A 17,283-nucleotide genomic window follows, 5' to 3' on the forward strand; every position below is an offset into this window, starting at 1 on the left:
AAGACACAATTTGAACGCAATGTCATGAGCAGAATTTGAATGGAAAAGATTCATCAAAGGAAAAGATATTTTTTTCTGGGTGATTTAGTCAACTTTGCGTTTCCACTTAATCGTTAATAGGATTGATTATCTTGACGCGATTAGTTTTGGATATAACACAAAATCTAGCCATTTTGTGGTTGTTATTATATGAAAGTACATAAATGTTTAGTTAATTATGCAACGACGAACGAAACTCTCTGAAAATCTCGCATTGATTTCGTACTTTCTTCTAATATAATTTTGCCTGAGGCTATTGACAGGATGATCCTGTCAACAGTAGGGAATTTCGCTCGCACTGTTGACAGAATAATTCTGTCAACAGTATAATTTTCCACTACCGCCAGGATTATCCTGTCAACAGTGCAATTTTTTCTACTGTCGACAGGATCATCCTGTCAATAACCACTTCCTATGATTTTGTGACAAACGCCGTTTTTGGTCCGAATCCGATGAGCGTTCCTCCCGGCAGTGGCGCATGGCCTGCCCTCCCACCACAGCTGTGTCAACAGTTTGTTCAACGTTCAAACAAGAAAGTGCTTCACCACCCAGACGGGTTATTCTCGCACAAATAAGGTACGGTAATAATTGGAGCCGGGCTCACATGTGGTGCAAGGCGCACTTGACATGTTTAGAACTTTATAGAAAGCTGTATCCATCATGGTATCAAGTTTTCCTGGCAAGAAAATCGTCCGTTTGTTTTCTGGTGTTCGACTTTGTCGGAGGTGAAACAACAGCAACAGGAAAGCGAAAAAAACAACAACACATTTCGCTAAGTTGCTGTCCGAATCGAATCTGAAATAAATGAATATGAAACATAGTCGATCGCAAATTCTCGCTAGTTGCTACATTCAAGTGTATGATACAATATCAATTGGATGGTAATGCGCATGCATACTTGCAAAATGTACTAAAGTAAGAAATTCATTTTCAAGTAACTATCACTTGTATTCACAGGACGTCAGAAGTCTAAATTTGATATACTCGCTTTGTTTTGAAATCCTGTCTTCACCAGAAAAGACTCCGGTATCATAGGCAATGGTCATTGCCAGGAAAACGATGAAATTAAAACATCTCATCAGAGGAAAAATAATTGCAATAGAGGGTTTGTCGTAATTTAGGCTCGTAAGTGCCTTTCCATTGCTATCATCGCCTTAATATACATGAATACACTAGTCTGATGATACGCGATTTGTATTAGGTCCACGACCTTCCAAGTCCCATCATCACTTTTCAACAGCGACGTCAAGCGGCGAACGGGAAAAACGCAGGCATGGAGTTGGATGTTTCCTGGAGGTAAACTGTTGGGAGGTAAACTGGCAAACAAACTGGATGGCTACTACGTATGTGGGCAATGTAGTATCTGTAGATGAGGGGAAGTATCTAAGCTGATCATGAGGACCTTCAACATCCTGACCTTACCATTTGCACACCTTCACTGCATAGCCTGGTTCCTCCTGCCAGCGTCTTGACGATTATAGAAAGACCACCAGCTATTATGAATAGTCTCTACAGAGAGAGGAACTACATATTTGGTGGTCTGCACATCTGGACATTGTTCTTTCACTCAATATCGTGGGTTTCACCTGGCGGACCTTGATGTCATTCACAAACAAGGCCCTCTTGTATAATGAACAGACACACATACTGGAGTATTTATGCCTGCAATAAAGAACATGACACAAAACTCTTCAGCATTGAAGTGTTTTATATGCAACAGGCTCCTTTGACAAACAAAACGGCATAAACCAAGCTGCTCTCTGTACATTACGTAGATCAACAATTCGAAATAAATCTTCATTAACTTTGAAATAACTTTTCATTCAACCCTTTGGAAGCATTCTCTCTCTCTCAGACTCTCACACACCAATATATTTACCACAACTAGCAACATTTATATTCCATAACCTCTTTCTGTATGTGAACACCACATTATTTTCACTGTACATAATGTTTGTTCATATATGCCTTCTCAGCATATTTTCTCATCTAGCACTCAATCCTTGACCAGCCAACCTCATTAAATTCAACAGTTGTAATTGTGTAAGTTATCTATATTGATATAGTTCATACTTCATAGCCATTGTTTTCAGTGAATGCTACTTTTATCTCCAGCTGACAGCACTTCACAAAGCTTGGTAGGTAACTGTTCCAACTTTCAATGATATTGTTATTAGATATGTTTGCCCGTGACTTCACAGGCTAGCACATTCAAATTTTAACTACTGCATTTACCAGGTAAAATCTAACAAGTGTGGCCAAAGTTTCAGTACAGTTTGCACTACTAAAGAAACTACATGAATGCAAGTCAAGTGTAGTCATAGATGCAATTCTAGTGTTGACAGCTCTCGACTTGTATACTATTAAGATTTTTAGCAGAGCCGCCACTGCATGTGGTGAAGGAATCTACATCAGTTCTACAGTTAGCATCCACTGTTGCACAAATTAAATCATAAAGAACAAAATTCCCATTTCAAAGATCAGCATCTCACCTCAATCTAACAACAGACTTAACATGTCAACTTGAACTCCATTGTTACATGACAGTTGTAATAATGAAGTCCTTGTTTTGGTTATGCTTTGGTCACAGAATTCAAATCAGATCAGAAGTTAAACATACAAACCATATTCAACATTGTATTGGTATACTGTGTGCTTCTTTTTGTAAACTTCTATCACATATTCAACTTTTTCTATGTCAATACTGCCTTTTCAAAGCAAAGAAAACACACACTGGTGAGAGATAGTCTATACAAAACAAAACATTACAATATCTCCACAACAGTTTCATAAGTATTCTACAAAGGCTTAAGCCCTTTATGATTCAATGTCTTGTTGTCTATATGCATTGATATTTCTATAGTCTTCTTTATTTTCCCACAACTACTAACCAATCGGCTCTCAAGTTCCCATAACAATTAACTAACCATACTAAGTTACAGTTTATCTTGTTGTGTCTCTTTGTGTCCCAAAGTGTTGACTGGCTTCAGTAGTGCATATATGTGACAGTTTGCTAATCTTAAAACATCTTTATTAGTCACTGCCAGGCAAAGCTGTATTTCCTAATGTAGGCTGTCCAATCACTTATAGTAGTTAGCATGTGGACATTACTTGTTAGAGTGTAGCACAGTGCAAGGCAATTGCAAAGTTGGCTTTGTAATTTGCCAATCATCTAGATATACAGTTCACTACATGTATACAGGGCTAGTTAGTGAGCAATGGCTGCATCAGCCATGTTTCTACATTTGTACTTGAATGACTCTTGAATGTGACCATTTCTGTTTTGTGATAGACCCAGATACAAACAAGCTCCTTAAGTATAATGTGGGCAAGAATGCCAGCAAGCCTCAATTTCAAAAACAAATCACTCACATTTTACATCTGTGTATTTTCTATTAGGTGGACCTGTTCCTAAGCTACAAACAAAAATGTCATTGTAGTGTCCTGAACATCCAACTTTCATATGCAAACAATGAAGTGAGTCCTATCAAGTTTGAGTTGACAATTCAAACTTTAAAAAAAAGGTAATAAACTCTTTGACATTCACATATTTGTGACAGCTTGTTTAGCTTCAAGTAAATGGGCACTGGGGTAAACTTTTTGTGGGGAAATGAACTACAAGTTGTAAATAAATGATTCAAACTTGGAATGACAGTTCAAATGAAGAAGAGTTACTATATGTTTGACTTCAAGAAAGCTGCCCGCTTTTTGCTTTTCAGTGTCAATATCGGGCAGTATATATCATACACAATATCATTATACATGTATGTATCGAATTGAATACAATTTTTCAATCAACAAACTACTATAATTACAAACTTCATGAGCTTCACATTTCACACCTCTTTTTGTACATTTTCATTCCAGGCAAACTTGACAGAAAGTAATGGAGATGATCAAACTAAATTAAAGTTGTGTGGACACAGGGATTTCCAAAGGTTTAGGGGTGCAAAACATGGGGCTCAATTCATAAAGTACAATGAAAATTTAAAGTACAGCAATACTTCTCTGACCAGAATAGTCATTATCACAAGTAAATGTATAGATGATTGGTACACAAACTTTGGGAGAAGCTAGCTAATTTAACATCAAATTAAGCCTCCTAAAACCAATGGAACATCCCCAGATACACACTATACAAAGTGATCAACCTAAATGGTTAAGTAACGTTAAACTTAGATCTTTTGTGAAAAATAACAGCTTGAAACAAAGGTGACAAAGAATGACTAGAATGTAAAAGCAACAACAAAAATAAAGAAGTGGAAAGATAAAACTTTGTGGCTTCTTAGTGGAAAGTCAAAGAAAACAGCAGCAACAGCCTCAGTCCAACTCAGCACCAAGTCACACAATATAAACTTTAAATCAACACCACTTAGGAATAGCTCTTACTTTCTTTCCGATAGCATTTACAAAGGATAGTCAGCAAAGAAAAAATATCTCTTCTCTTCAATTAAGTAGCTACAAATTTACGCTGTCTCGGATAGCAACGAGAATGTATCATCTTTGTATAACCCATTCAAGTCTCTAATGAAGCGAACTGAACATTTACATACCCAAAGCATTGTCAAGGGTATCATATAGACAGCATAGTGAAGCACTGATAGCAACATCACATAAGGTTTTCATTTTCATTGCTGAAGGCAACAGTTATACATCACTATGCAAAACATTAATTTACATTTGTACAAACCACAGCGGCCAGTTGTAGTGCATATGGCTGGAGCGAGCCACTATGTAGAGGGGGAGGCAGGTTTGGCAAATCCCTTGTCAGGGCTGCTAATGGAAGAGGGCCTGCTGGCTGGCCGCTGGAAAATAGTCAAAATCAACGTGTCCTTGAGTACATGTACTTGAAAATCTCAGCTCTTACATATCAGGATTACCTGAGGGTGGCTTACAAGTCATATGTATGCATGGTTACAAAAATATATGTATGATGTCTGTAGTGTGGTTTGTATTTGTCAATGGAGGTTTCAGTCTTATACAAGTATGGTGAATCAGACTCAAATTGGTAATAAAAAGACTGACATTACATAATTGAATTTTTTTTTTAAATACATAGAAAGCATGAGCGTCGGCGAACTATCAAACACGTTAGTGAACTACATGATATTTACATCAGCAAAATGAAATTTCATAATAGTATAAAAGATTTTGTGTCCCTAATTTCTTTTTACCAAGTTAAATTTTCAAGCCATCATGCTATCAAGTGACATGACTGATGCTTTCTGCACTCTACATTTCCCTTTTAACATTCCTAATATCTCCATGCATGACCTACGACCTTAAGCCTAACAGACAGACTTACCAGAGGTGGCGACATGCTGGTGAAGTGCATGCTGGGAGTCGACTGGAAACTACAGCTAGAGGAAGAGCAGCGGCTGAGTGGCGAGGGAGGGCCAAATGGAGAGTGGCTGAAAGTCGCACCTATGGAACGCAAAGGGCAAAATTATCATTCAAAATCCCAATAATGAAAACATGCTCCAATTTACGTTTTGCTAACATGTGCAGTACTATGTGCCTATTTTTGGGATCCCAAATTTCCAACAAAATTTATGAGACTTTGTTCTTTTCATTAACTCTGTTACAATAACTACACAGATTTCTGGCTGACAAGTTAAATAACCTACTGTGGTGGTCATGTAAGTCTGATATGCAGCTTTAGTTTTGACATGTCATGTCATCTCTTGTCAATTGGTAAGGATATGTCTGTGCTGTCTTGAGTTTTAAAAAAAATACACCATATTTGAGTCATAACTGCACAGGATGCTTTGTGTAGAGAACAAGAAGCAAGTTGTAAAAAGACATGAAAAGTGTGAAACAGTTTGTGATCTGTGGACAGTGTCTCCATTTTCCATTGACAAAATACCAATAAACCCTTTGACGTCTTTCAGGTAACACTAACTTAAAGGTAACATTGTAAGTAACCAATAGTTCTTCCATTTTTATTACAAATGATATCTGAACTGATGAATAGAAATAGCAAAGGAATAATCAAATCATTAAAATATTTAAAGATTTTTCTTCTGGATATTTTGCCAGTAGCAAGAAAGCAGTCTTTCCGATGCTCAAAGCAAACAATCATATGCTTTGCTTTCACAGCATGAATTTTGTTGATGGAAAAGGCAGAAATGTCCACATATCACAAGTGTGAAGACAAACGTGAGAGGTTTCCTACTTTGTCCTTCATTCCCACCTGGTGACATGGATCGGCTGGAGGAGGGGGAGTAGGGGATGGGGCTGGAGACCGTACGTGGTCGGATGCCTCCGTGGGACGCCATCTCATTAAAGGCCCTGAAACACAGCATACATTACAGTTACATGACACTGCAAATTTGGGGAGGGTTATAAGATCTGCATGGACATTACCATCTAAGTTGCCTGAAATCTGCATACTTACCGGTATGCATAGGTTTCCTACAGTATCATTTTTTTTAATGTATTTGAAGAATGTGCACCCAGGAATAAATAAATGAAAATATCTTTTCATTCAATCTCTATCACTGGATACATTTTACTATACAAAATTACAAATGTACTACTGCATATTTAAGTTTTAGTAGCTTCTTCTCTTTTTAAAACACATGGCTACATACTTGAATCATTACAGAAACATTTGTGCATGATACGAGGTATTTTAGGGTATCCTTCTTTGTTATCTCTTTTCAAACTGAATTGATTTGAACATAGATGGACGCCCGTTTTTGTACGAAGTTGCCAGTGAAACATAAGCTCCAACAGATGAAGGTAAGAAGACCCTGACCTCTCCTCATCCATCTCCAGACTGGACTCGCTCTCGGACAGCTGTCTGCTCAGCGCCTCTCTTCTCTCCATCTCCCGCAGGAGTTTCCGCTGCAGCCTCACGTTCTCCTCCTTAATCTGCTTCTCCTCAGCAACATAGTGCGCCATCTTCTCCGCATCTGTAGTGGGGTCAACGACACCTTCAGCATGTTCAAGAAACCCCTACAGACTTATCAACTAGAGCTGGAGCAGCCAAAACCTATTAGCACTGGCCTCACAGGCTTTTCGATGGATTTGCAGCATTTTCTGCATGTCAATCCCTCAAAATATGAGTCAAACAATGAAATGAAATGAAATATGACACATTCTAGTTTCCAGTCCTTTAATATCAAAAAGGCAAAAAAAAGAATATGCACATCTTTCCTAAGACTTTGTGAACCATGCCCTTGATTCGTAGATCCTACTTATACTCACTGTTGCATACAAACTGAACCAGTGAAACATGATAAATCTGAGGTAGGACATAGCTATAAGCAGTGGTTGTAACAAATAAAATCTTAAAATCCAGCCCGACTCACGCTCTTGCTGAGCCAGCTCTAGTTGTCTCCTGAGCTTGGACACCTCGTTGCGCAGGTACTGTACGTGCATGGTCAGGTTCTGGGCAGTGTCGCCCTCCGTCAGTTCCCGTGGGGAGGGGGGTGCAGACACAGGCTGGTCCAGTCTCTCCTGTAGCAGCCTATTCAGATCAAAATACATTATTGTATGATCTTTTGTTTAGTACAACATGTGATCCATTATATTAAAACTGTATTGTTTTAGCTTGGTAAACTATAAGTTGTTCTGAAATGTTCATGATTGCCTGTGTGTACAGGGGTTTTCTTGCCTCTCTGTACATTCAAACATTTTATTTTGGGTGTGTCTGCATGTATGTGTTTATAGGTCATGTGTGTTCATAGTTACTAAAAATATACTGTCAGTAAAGTAAAGTGAGAATGAAGCTGGTTTCACTGCACTGGTCAGACTTGGGATTCACAGGAAGTAAAGGTCAGAGGTGATCTTCTAACATCCTTTATCATACATGAAAGACTTTCCAGGTCATGGGGGCAATGGTAGAGTGTACTTATTGAAGGGGAGATATTGTTTGCGTCTGTCTGCTTGTCTATGTTCTTGGCATTACATATTTCCCACCTTTATCATAGAATGACAGGAAGCAGTCAATGCACACATGAAATGTCAATTAAAACCATGATTCCCAAATTACAATTAAACGATTACAGATGAAAAACATGGAGTCACAAGACCTTCAAACTGTCGTTCTGTTTGGCATGCTGGCTTTAAGTTTTGTGCACTGTAGATGTACTAACCTTTTCTCTGCCTCCAGTCTGTCCATGCGTTTCCACAGCCGGTTGTGTACTATAAATATACTAACCTTTTCTCTGCCTCCAGTCTGTCCATGCGTTTCCAGAGCCGGTTGTGTACTATAGATGTACTAACCTTTTCTCTGCCTCCAGTCTGTCCATGCGTTTCCAGAGCCGGTTGTGTACTATAGATGTACTAACCTTTTCTCTGCCTCCAGTCTGTCCATGCGTTTCCAGAGCCGGTTGTGTACTATAGATGTACTAACCTTTTCTCTGCCTCCAGTCTGTCCATGCGTTTCCACAGCCGGTTGTGTACTATAGATGTACTAACCTTTTCTCTGCCTCCAGTCTGTCCATGCGTTTCCACAGCCAGTTGTGCACTATAGATGTACTAACCTTTTCTCTGCCTCCAGTCTGTCCATGCGTTTCCAGAGCCGGTTGTGTACTATAGATGTACAAACCTTTTCTCTGCCTCCATGCGTTTCCACAGCCAGTTGTGTACTATAGATGTACTAACCTTTTCTCTGCCTCCAGTCTGTCCATGCGTTTCCACAGCCGGTTGACCAGAGCCTCCTGCTCTTGCTCTAGGGTGTTCTCCAGCTCCACCTTCTCACGACGCAGCTGCAAAGGTCAAAATTCCTGTTACTGACTTTGTCCGTCATGTTAGCTTTTCTACATCGCACAAGAACATGTCAAATTTTACAGGACGTTCTGTTGTTTTAATCATACTTTTATCAACAAAATTTCTTCAAATACATTTATAAAATCAAACCTGCACAAGTGACCACCTCTATGTAAAGACCAATGTGACAACATTTTGGTGGTCCCTTAAATAATTTTCCCAATTAACACAAGCATCAAGAATTCTGTCTATAGTGACCATCTGTCCACATAGACCAGATTGGTCCTAAGTTGTCTTCTTCATTGTGTAGGTTTGCCTTAAAAGCGGCTACCAACATTACTATGAACTTCATGGAAATGTATTCCCCCCATAATGTTAGTATTGACAAGCCCATTCCTTGTCCTAGTTTCAAAAAGCAAAGGTGTACAGCTTAACTTGGGTCTGACCTGTTCCAAGTTGTTTTGCTTCTGGTGGATCTCGTTCTCAAGCTTCTCGATCTTCCTCATGAGTTTGTTAACCTGGAACTCCTGCTCCTGCTCCAGGGTCTGCTCCAGTTGGACCTTCTCCTCACGCAGCTAAACACAAACAAAAACAAACATTATGCAAAAACACAATCAATAGTTTTTAATCAAAAACTGAAAATTACCAAGCTAAGTTTTACTTTATGTTCAGTAACAAGTTGACAAGCATATAAAAAGATTTTCTGAACTAGATTTTCTAACTAAACATAGTGTCTGTAAAATTCAAAAGGAAACAGCGTTTAAACTTGTGTGAAGAGAACCAGTGTTTAAACTTGTGTGACACTTCCAGCCCACAGGAAGAGAAGAATCAAGCTTGCTGTCCCAACACTTCCTGCCCTGGAGTCATCCTACATCCTCAACATTCCACAGTCACACACAGGCAAACCACCACTTCCCACAAACCAGCTCTGGAGGAACTTTCACAGCTGGGGACTCAACCACAGGACTGTGTCAATCAACTCTTCCTGTATGTTAACAGTTAGGTTTAACTATAGAATATGTATGTGGTTCTGTTTCTGTACATGTTGAAGACTGGGACCGCTACTACTGAGTACTACACTTGCGAGAACAAATTGATCATCCCTCATAGACCTGCATACTTAAGAGGGTTCTACACAACAGAGCTTTCAAGGCTCAAGCACATTATGTTTCAAAGTGGCTCATATACATGCACATGTACTGAATGTAGCCTGGCATGCTCATGTTAGTGGAGGTTACACTGTATCTATGACTTGAGTGTGAGGTCTGCTCGTACCTTCATGAGCTTGCGCGACAGGTCGTTGGTGAGGAACTCCTCCTCCTGCTCATAGTTCATGGCCAGCTTCTCCTTCTCCTTCTTCAGTGACTGGATCTTCTTCAGGAGTGTGTTACTGATGAACTCTTCTTCCTGCTCCGCACGGGCTTGCTGTGGGAGGAACATATTTAACATGTTGTTAGATATAGCTATGTTTTCTGATAAGGAACATACTATACCTCCACATTTATCATGATATCCTTGGGAGTAAAACAATTTTGAGTGCATTTTCTGTGAGTTTTTGTAAATTCCTTGAATGATGCATCTTTTTTACAGTTATCAATTGAGAAATAGGGAAAACATAAGCCACTTTGTATCTAACCCAAATCCCAACTGTTCATAAAAGCTCTGGTACATTTTCCCATACAATCTCTTATTTCTTTATTTCCCCAAGAACCAGATTTCATCAGGCCTAAACACAACTCCCAGGGTTCTAGCTAGTGCATTTTAGCGTAGTGGGCCACTATGCTAAAATTTTTGACCACTACGCTAAAACAAGGGCCACTATGCTAACTAGTGTAGTGGTGCTTGGCTATCATTTGCTTGTTCAACAATGTCTAATCAATGTCTGAACAATGAAAAATGATGATAGGCAACTCAAAACTGACCCCAAAATCCTTCAAATTACATGTGATGTTAACAGAGTGACAACTTTTAACTCTACATTTTAAAAATGACCCCCTTCCACACAAATCTCCTGATTGGTCGCTTTGCTACCATGCCATTCCCACTACGCTAAAATAAAATCCTGGCTAGAACCCTGACTCCTACACTAAATGCTACTTCATCTGCCTTGGTAATCACAGCAACCATTAGCAATATGGCTACATAGATGGATACATTTGTGTCTGTAAAGATAACAAGGTTAGAATGACATTCAGATCACATTCATCCTACCGGGGTAGTTACTGCTCTAGCTCTAGCACAACACTATGTCATCCATAGCAACATCCTCGTAAGACTTACTATAAACATATTTCATTTGCAATGCTAGAGTCAATTCTATATTACCGAGAGGGTGTTTCTTGCCTTTTGTTCTAACATTTTGGAAATCTTTGTAACAATCTAACTGTGATAAGTAACTATTTAGAACTATTTATAACATCTATGTGACGTTCTAAATATTTCTAAAGTATTCAAACATGTTAGAAACATTTCTAACATCAAATACTTTATTTCTGTTAGTTTCTAAACTGTTCCAGCATAGATGCATCATTTGTGATCATATGTTCGAACATGGAAACAATATGATGAAACTGGGTCAGTGAGCTGGGAAGAGGGCAATTCACACATCCCTGCCAATTGCAGGAAATTATGTCTGTCTGCCACCTTCTCACAAAAGACTCATCATTGTATACTATAGAAAATCTAAAAATACAAGAGCCAAACAAAGGACCAAGCTTAGGAACTTTGTTTATGGGGGCAATAAAAGTTTTTATGGAGGGAAAAAATGACACAAAATGTTGGAACATGTTGGAACAATAACAAAAACACATAGATGTTTGAAAATTGTTCTAAATAAAGAGATAAGTATATCATTACTTTCCCAAATGTTCCAACAAATATAAAAAGGTTCAAACATGTTGAAACTTTCATTTTTAAAGGCTTGAACAATTTCGAACCTGAGTGACTGAAATGTTCTTTTATTCCAAATAGTTCAAACTTATTGCAAATATTATTTCAAAACCATCTCGGTGACTTGGAATTGACTCTAGCACAAACTGACAAATGTATGTCTGTTCTGCTCTTGATTTTACGTCTACAAACAGCAAATACTGCTTGCACTTCACAATCAATGCTTTTCTTCGTAACCTTCTCCCCGCTGTCTAACCCCATTATCAACTCAAATCTGGTGCCAAATGGCTCCTTTAGCATGGAGAAGACCAATGGCGTCAATTCAAATTTTTTCTCCTGTCTATTTCTATCTGCTACTCACAATCACCTGACGTACTTGGCAGTAACTTAATGTCTATAATCTAATTCTGCATCGCATGAGCCTTATCTACATATACGTGTACAGTTTGGGGACCTGTTCAGAAGTTCATTCAGTATCCAAGCCAAATCACTTTTATTAGGATCTTTCCACTTGCATGCATAATTTAAGGATTGAAAATAAAATGGTTTTGTACAAAATTTATCTACACGGACAACATTAGATGGGTATGTGAGAACTAAACGAACTGTCACTAGTATACAATGTTTTAAAATGTACCTCAAGGCTAATGCTGTACATTGTAGGCAGAATGTACACTTAATGTTTTGTCAGTAATACCAAACCTGAGATTTTGCAACCTGTATCACAAGATCTTGCAAGCATCTTAGACATATTCCATATGCTTCTTTAATACTGAAGTAATTCATGATGATGAATAGTAAGTAGATCATTGTTTGAAACCTTTTGCTACATTCCCCTTTAATTGAATTTGGCCTTTTCTGTGCCAAGACTGCCTAAACCATGTCTCCATGAAACGGAGGTAGAGTCTCCGTCCCCACCCCAGTATCCTTAAGTGGCTTATTGATTTTTGTACAAGAGAGATGACATGTCCCACAGGAAGTGACTGTGAGAGCCATAAAATGGCCTGGTGGTGATAATATGGATGAGTGGGCTGGACACTAATGAGTTTTTGCCGATACGAAAAAAAAACTTACCGGCGCATGCTTTCTTGCAAACCTTTATCCATCTTTTTAAAGGAGTAAAATTTTTGTTTCAGAGAATAGATGAAAATCTATATATGCATGGATGCCATCTATAAAATCAAGTCTGAGTGGCCTCATTCAGAACACAGCCTCCAGACCATTCAATGCACATTTTGACCTGACATCTAGTTCTTCTCAAGGTCACTGACCCACAGGTCAAGCTCCCAGTGGAATACAGAAGTTGGTCCTGCCTAACTAATTTAACCTGGGAACACAAAATCACTCAGGTTCATGTTGAGATTCAAATCCCTCCATTCCAGTTACATGTATCATTGTCAAGGTATACGGAATATTATTGATGTATCCAGGAAAATTCCTTTATTGGTAATATTATTATTAACAAAACTATTTTTAGTTCAAGCCCTATCAACAAACAAAAGGTAGGAATACCAACATATGTATCAAGACCCAAGCTGATAATCTATGTACAGATAATCATAAAGGCAATCGAAACAGAAATTTCACGAATTATGAGTTTAGATTTCCTTAAAATAAGACTGTTTTTATCAACAGATCTAGTAGCTCTGAACTGGCATATATTATTGACCAAAATATATTGATTTTTTGTGAATTATTGATATTTTGACAAACTAGACTGCAAAATTTGATTTTCCTTCTAATCAGCAAACAATTTGAAAGCAATACAATATTCCAACCATTTTCGAAGTTTTCTTTCTTACTTTCACATATAGATTCAAAGTGACATAATCATAAGATAAATCACAATTTCTTACAAAAAAACATGTAGTATGATGTAGTATAGTACACTTGACACAGTCTTCTTCCAAGTTCAAAATTCTTGCAGTACATTCAAATCGATATACTGTGGTTGAGTCTTAGTCTGGAGTACATTCAATAGCTAAGATGGTTGAATTGTCTACATAGATATATTATCATATGAATCGACAACTAAATGACTTAGACCCATCTACTATATATGTAGAGAATAACATACTTTTTTCAATCTTTGCTCCTGGATAATTTCAGACGGCAAACATGACAAAATGAAGGGGGGCTTTCTAATCCCAACATAAATAAATCACAGGATTTCACCCTCCCCACAGTGAATTGCAGATATCCAGGTTTACATCTAGCCATCTGCTCGTGTCCAGACAACCCAATAACTGCCACCGGAAAGGAAGGGAAATGAAAGCATCTAATCCTGCAATAGACCAATAACTCAGGATAGAAGGCTTTGGGGCATGCTATCGCGCAGCTCACGATTTCTATCACTTGATGCTGATGTATTTTAGCTGACAAACCCATTTTATTGAATTGGGAAGTGCAGATCACCGAGGAGGGTGGGTTATGGGAGGAATATGATATTGCTGTGCACATCCCAATACAAAATTCAAGAAATTTTTTGTAAGCCTGCCAAAAATCCACAGTGTGCGATAGCCCTGTGTCAGCAATTCTATTCTGAAACGCAAGCACCCTTCCCTTTACTATCATTTCTGTTTTAAAATAAAATTAAATTGAGCCGTGCAGTTGTACCGGAATGTTGTTCCTCTTCTCAAAGCCACTGTTGAACTCTCAATTATTTCAACAGTTTGTTTAACAAAGGACTGCGGCATGGGTGAGGTAAACATCTATTTCTGGCCGTGACTCAAGTCTGTTTTGGGAGGGTCTCTCTCAGTCAGCTGTTTGTGGGTGGTACAGAGCTGGGCTAATGAATGTAGAACCTTGTTGGTACAGTAATCCATACAGTTATAACTGTACAAAATGGGTCTCCTGTATGGAATATTACATGTCTACAGCAAATCAGCAACCATTCCTAGGAAAGCTTTTCTACCCATACTTTAAGTTTAAGCAATTTCTTTCACAAATTGGCATTAAAAGCCTAATACTAATAGGAAGTACTAAAAGTATTTTTCCATCACAAAGAATGCACATGTCCACAATGGAAAATGTTATTGACCTGATATAAAGATTATGACTCAATAAACCATGACAGACGCCACCCACTGCAAGAAGGTCAAGTTGAAATATTCCATCTGCTCTTTACGGACGGAGTTGTAATACAATAACCAATGTCACAATATGGGAGGGGAGGTTTGTATCATGTGCTTCGAATGCTCTGGACCAGATGATTCTCTGATATGATAAAAAGTGAAGGTCAAATGGATATATTACAGATAAACATATATGAGCATATAAATATGTAAAGACCTTCCAGTGTACAGTGACATGGAAATCTGGACAAACAGTAGGTGATCTAGATCATATGTCACCATCAGGGTCTTTGGTGGATGGTACTACAGGAATTATGTATGATGGAGACAAATTGGTTTAATCAGCCATGATCATCCAGGCATGGGAATTTCCTAATTCTGCTGATTTTCCAGATGCGATGGCGTCACCTGTCTGTGACAGAGAGATGGAACAGGCTCAGCGGACGACTTGGGAACATTCTAATGACTCAAGGAGGAGACAGCAATTTTGACAGGGATTTGGTTGATGCCTTGAGACCTCTGTTCTAATTCAAGCAGGTCTTGCTTTCCTTTCTTAGTTGAGTTTGAATCAAGGCAAGACATTATGCTTCTACTCTTTAGAGCAAAAGAAATGCGATGTTCAACAACTGCCATGTTGTTGACATTCCCTTGATATGTCATGGGATTATGAGTGTAAACTGCCACATTGTAAACTTCTCTGGAACTAATTTTTATTGTAAATGCATAAAGTTTTTATAAGGTACTAGTACTAGTATTGGTGATTTCTGTCAGCTTTGAATTCAAGCATTCAATACCTCGCTCTCTAACATGTTGGCCACACTGATGTGTTTTGACATAGTGATTTCTATTGAACACTAGATGTAAAGATATAGCTTCATGCAACTATGAGATGTTTATTTTATTTTTTTAGCTGTGCAACAAACAACAAGACTGGGTAAAACAAAAGCTCCTTGGTAAAACGAATGTGATAAAACACATCTCATAAATTTGCTAACCACCTTTCCTATGTACATCCTTTGCGAACCCAACAATGCCACAGAACCAAATAAAGATTGCAGTGTAGTCTCCCAGTGCCCCATATATAAAATGCGCTGCCAATGGTTTTGTTGTTGTTGTTTAAACTTGGCCATAACCGCGCTCACAAACACTGCGACAGTAGCTGACCAAAAAAATGACTTCTATTTTTGCCTGCGTTTCCATGCAGGGAACACACACATAGGGAAAACCCGACACTGCGAGAGGGGGCGAGTTCAGACTTGTGAAAGGACAACAAAAGTCAGGCGATGGAAAATGGAGCGAACATGATATCACGTGCCTCCACAAAAACAAATGGTCCGTCTGGGACATTTTATTTTCTTCAAGGGTCACGGGCAAGGGGCCCTTTTCTCTACGCTTTCCGATTATAACTTATCCATATGGAGCACAGTCCCTCCCTCTGCAATATTTTGGAGCATTTGGAGTCTACAGTCGTGTCAATCGTTAAGAATAACTACCTTCACGACCAAAATAACAATTGTTTTTAGCGAGCCAAGACAAGGCAGACGGGGCTACTCACGATAGACACACTGGCCTTCCGTAGCGCCTTGTTCTCCTCCTGTAGCGCCTTGCAGCGCATCCTGAAGGTCTCCAACTCTATCTTGAGAACTCTGTTCTCCTGCTGCAGAGAACTGATGCGGTTGTGGAGCTCCTCGGTGGGAGAAGTGGCCTTACTCCCTCCCCCATCTGTCGACTCGCTCTCGCTCATCTCGCTCGCGCTGTCCGCCATCTTGGAAGTGAAGTAGGGCGAGACGGCGCGGTGCATCCTGGGGAACGAAAAAAAACTCAGGTGACTTCATGCACCTGAGGGCGTGTCAAAAGGGGCGTGTCACCGCCTAAATTGTGCAACATTGTTGTGAAATCTTATGCAATTTTAACTTCCTTATGATCCGTCAGTCCTTAGCATCACCAAACTGAGACTGTTTGAAATAATATTGAAGTTAGACCTACAGAAGCGCAAACTCAATTATCAAGTCAATACAACGCCAAATATAATATCACGATTTTCAATAGGTGTACTCCGGTACAGAAGGACAATGTCCAATTGCTGTATCACAACTGCAGACGTGGGAAGCATAACAAGCGTTACCGTGAGGAGATACTAACTGACTGCATTCTGACACATGACCACATAAATCAGGATCGTCTCGTCTGCATATATGTCGCGAATACCAAAAAGGCCGATTGCGACATGGTTTCAAAGCTTCTTGTTGTAACGTTATGTTTTTGAAATAAGAAGAAAATACAACATACCAAGACTTTTGTCTCTATTTAAAGTGTATTTGGCATTCGTAAAGCTTGATATGGAAGAATCTCTGGAAATGGTATAATGATATAGTAACCAAACCTTCATTATTCATTTTCTATTGGAACAATTTCAGATATGTGATCATAATCAGAAACAAGTGACCACGGGGCCCCCAGTGCATGTATTTGACATTGGAGATAAGTCGAATGTACTAGCTTGTCTAGTGTGAAGCAGGTGCGATATGGCTTTAGTAGAAAGTGTGTATCATGCTGTTTGAAC

The 17,283-nt window shown here is 38.9% G+C and overlaps 1 protein-coding gene across 2 annotated transcripts; it reads right to left on the reverse strand.

Moving 5' to 3' along the window:
* Positions 1–1,729: 1,729 nt before the first annotated feature.
* On the reverse strand, positions 1,730–16,517 carry LOC118411254 (coiled-coil domain-containing protein 6-like). 2 transcript variants are annotated; one of them, XM_035813417.1, is made up of 9 exons: positions 16,276–16,517; positions 10,033–10,182; positions 9,204–9,332; positions 8,653–8,756; positions 7,356–7,513; positions 6,800–6,956; positions 6,233–6,330; positions 5,345–5,463; positions 1,730–4,844 (listed from the first exon to the last, which is right to left on the reverse strand). In XM_035813417.1, exons 1-9 carry the CDS (start codon positions 16,483–16,485, stop codon positions 4,770–4,772), a joined length of 1,200 nt encoding a protein of 399 aa, XP_035669310.1. In that variant the 5' UTR covers positions 16,486–16,517; the 3' UTR covers positions 1,730–4,769. The 2 variants fall into 2 exon arrangements, with proteins under 2 accessions (XP_035669310.1, XP_035669309.1); XM_035813416.1 differs by having other exon boundaries at positions 6,215–6,330; positions 16,276–16,516.
* Between the last annotated feature and the right edge of the window lie 766 nt (positions 16,518–17,283).

The sequence above is a fragment of the Branchiostoma floridae genome, chromosome 3 (genome assembly GCF_000003815.2).
Source record: "Branchiostoma floridae strain S238N-H82 chromosome 3, Bfl_VNyyK, whole genome shotgun sequence".
NCBI classification, from domain to species: Eukaryota; Metazoa; Chordata; class Leptocardii; order Amphioxiformes; family Branchiostomatidae; genus Branchiostoma; species Branchiostoma floridae.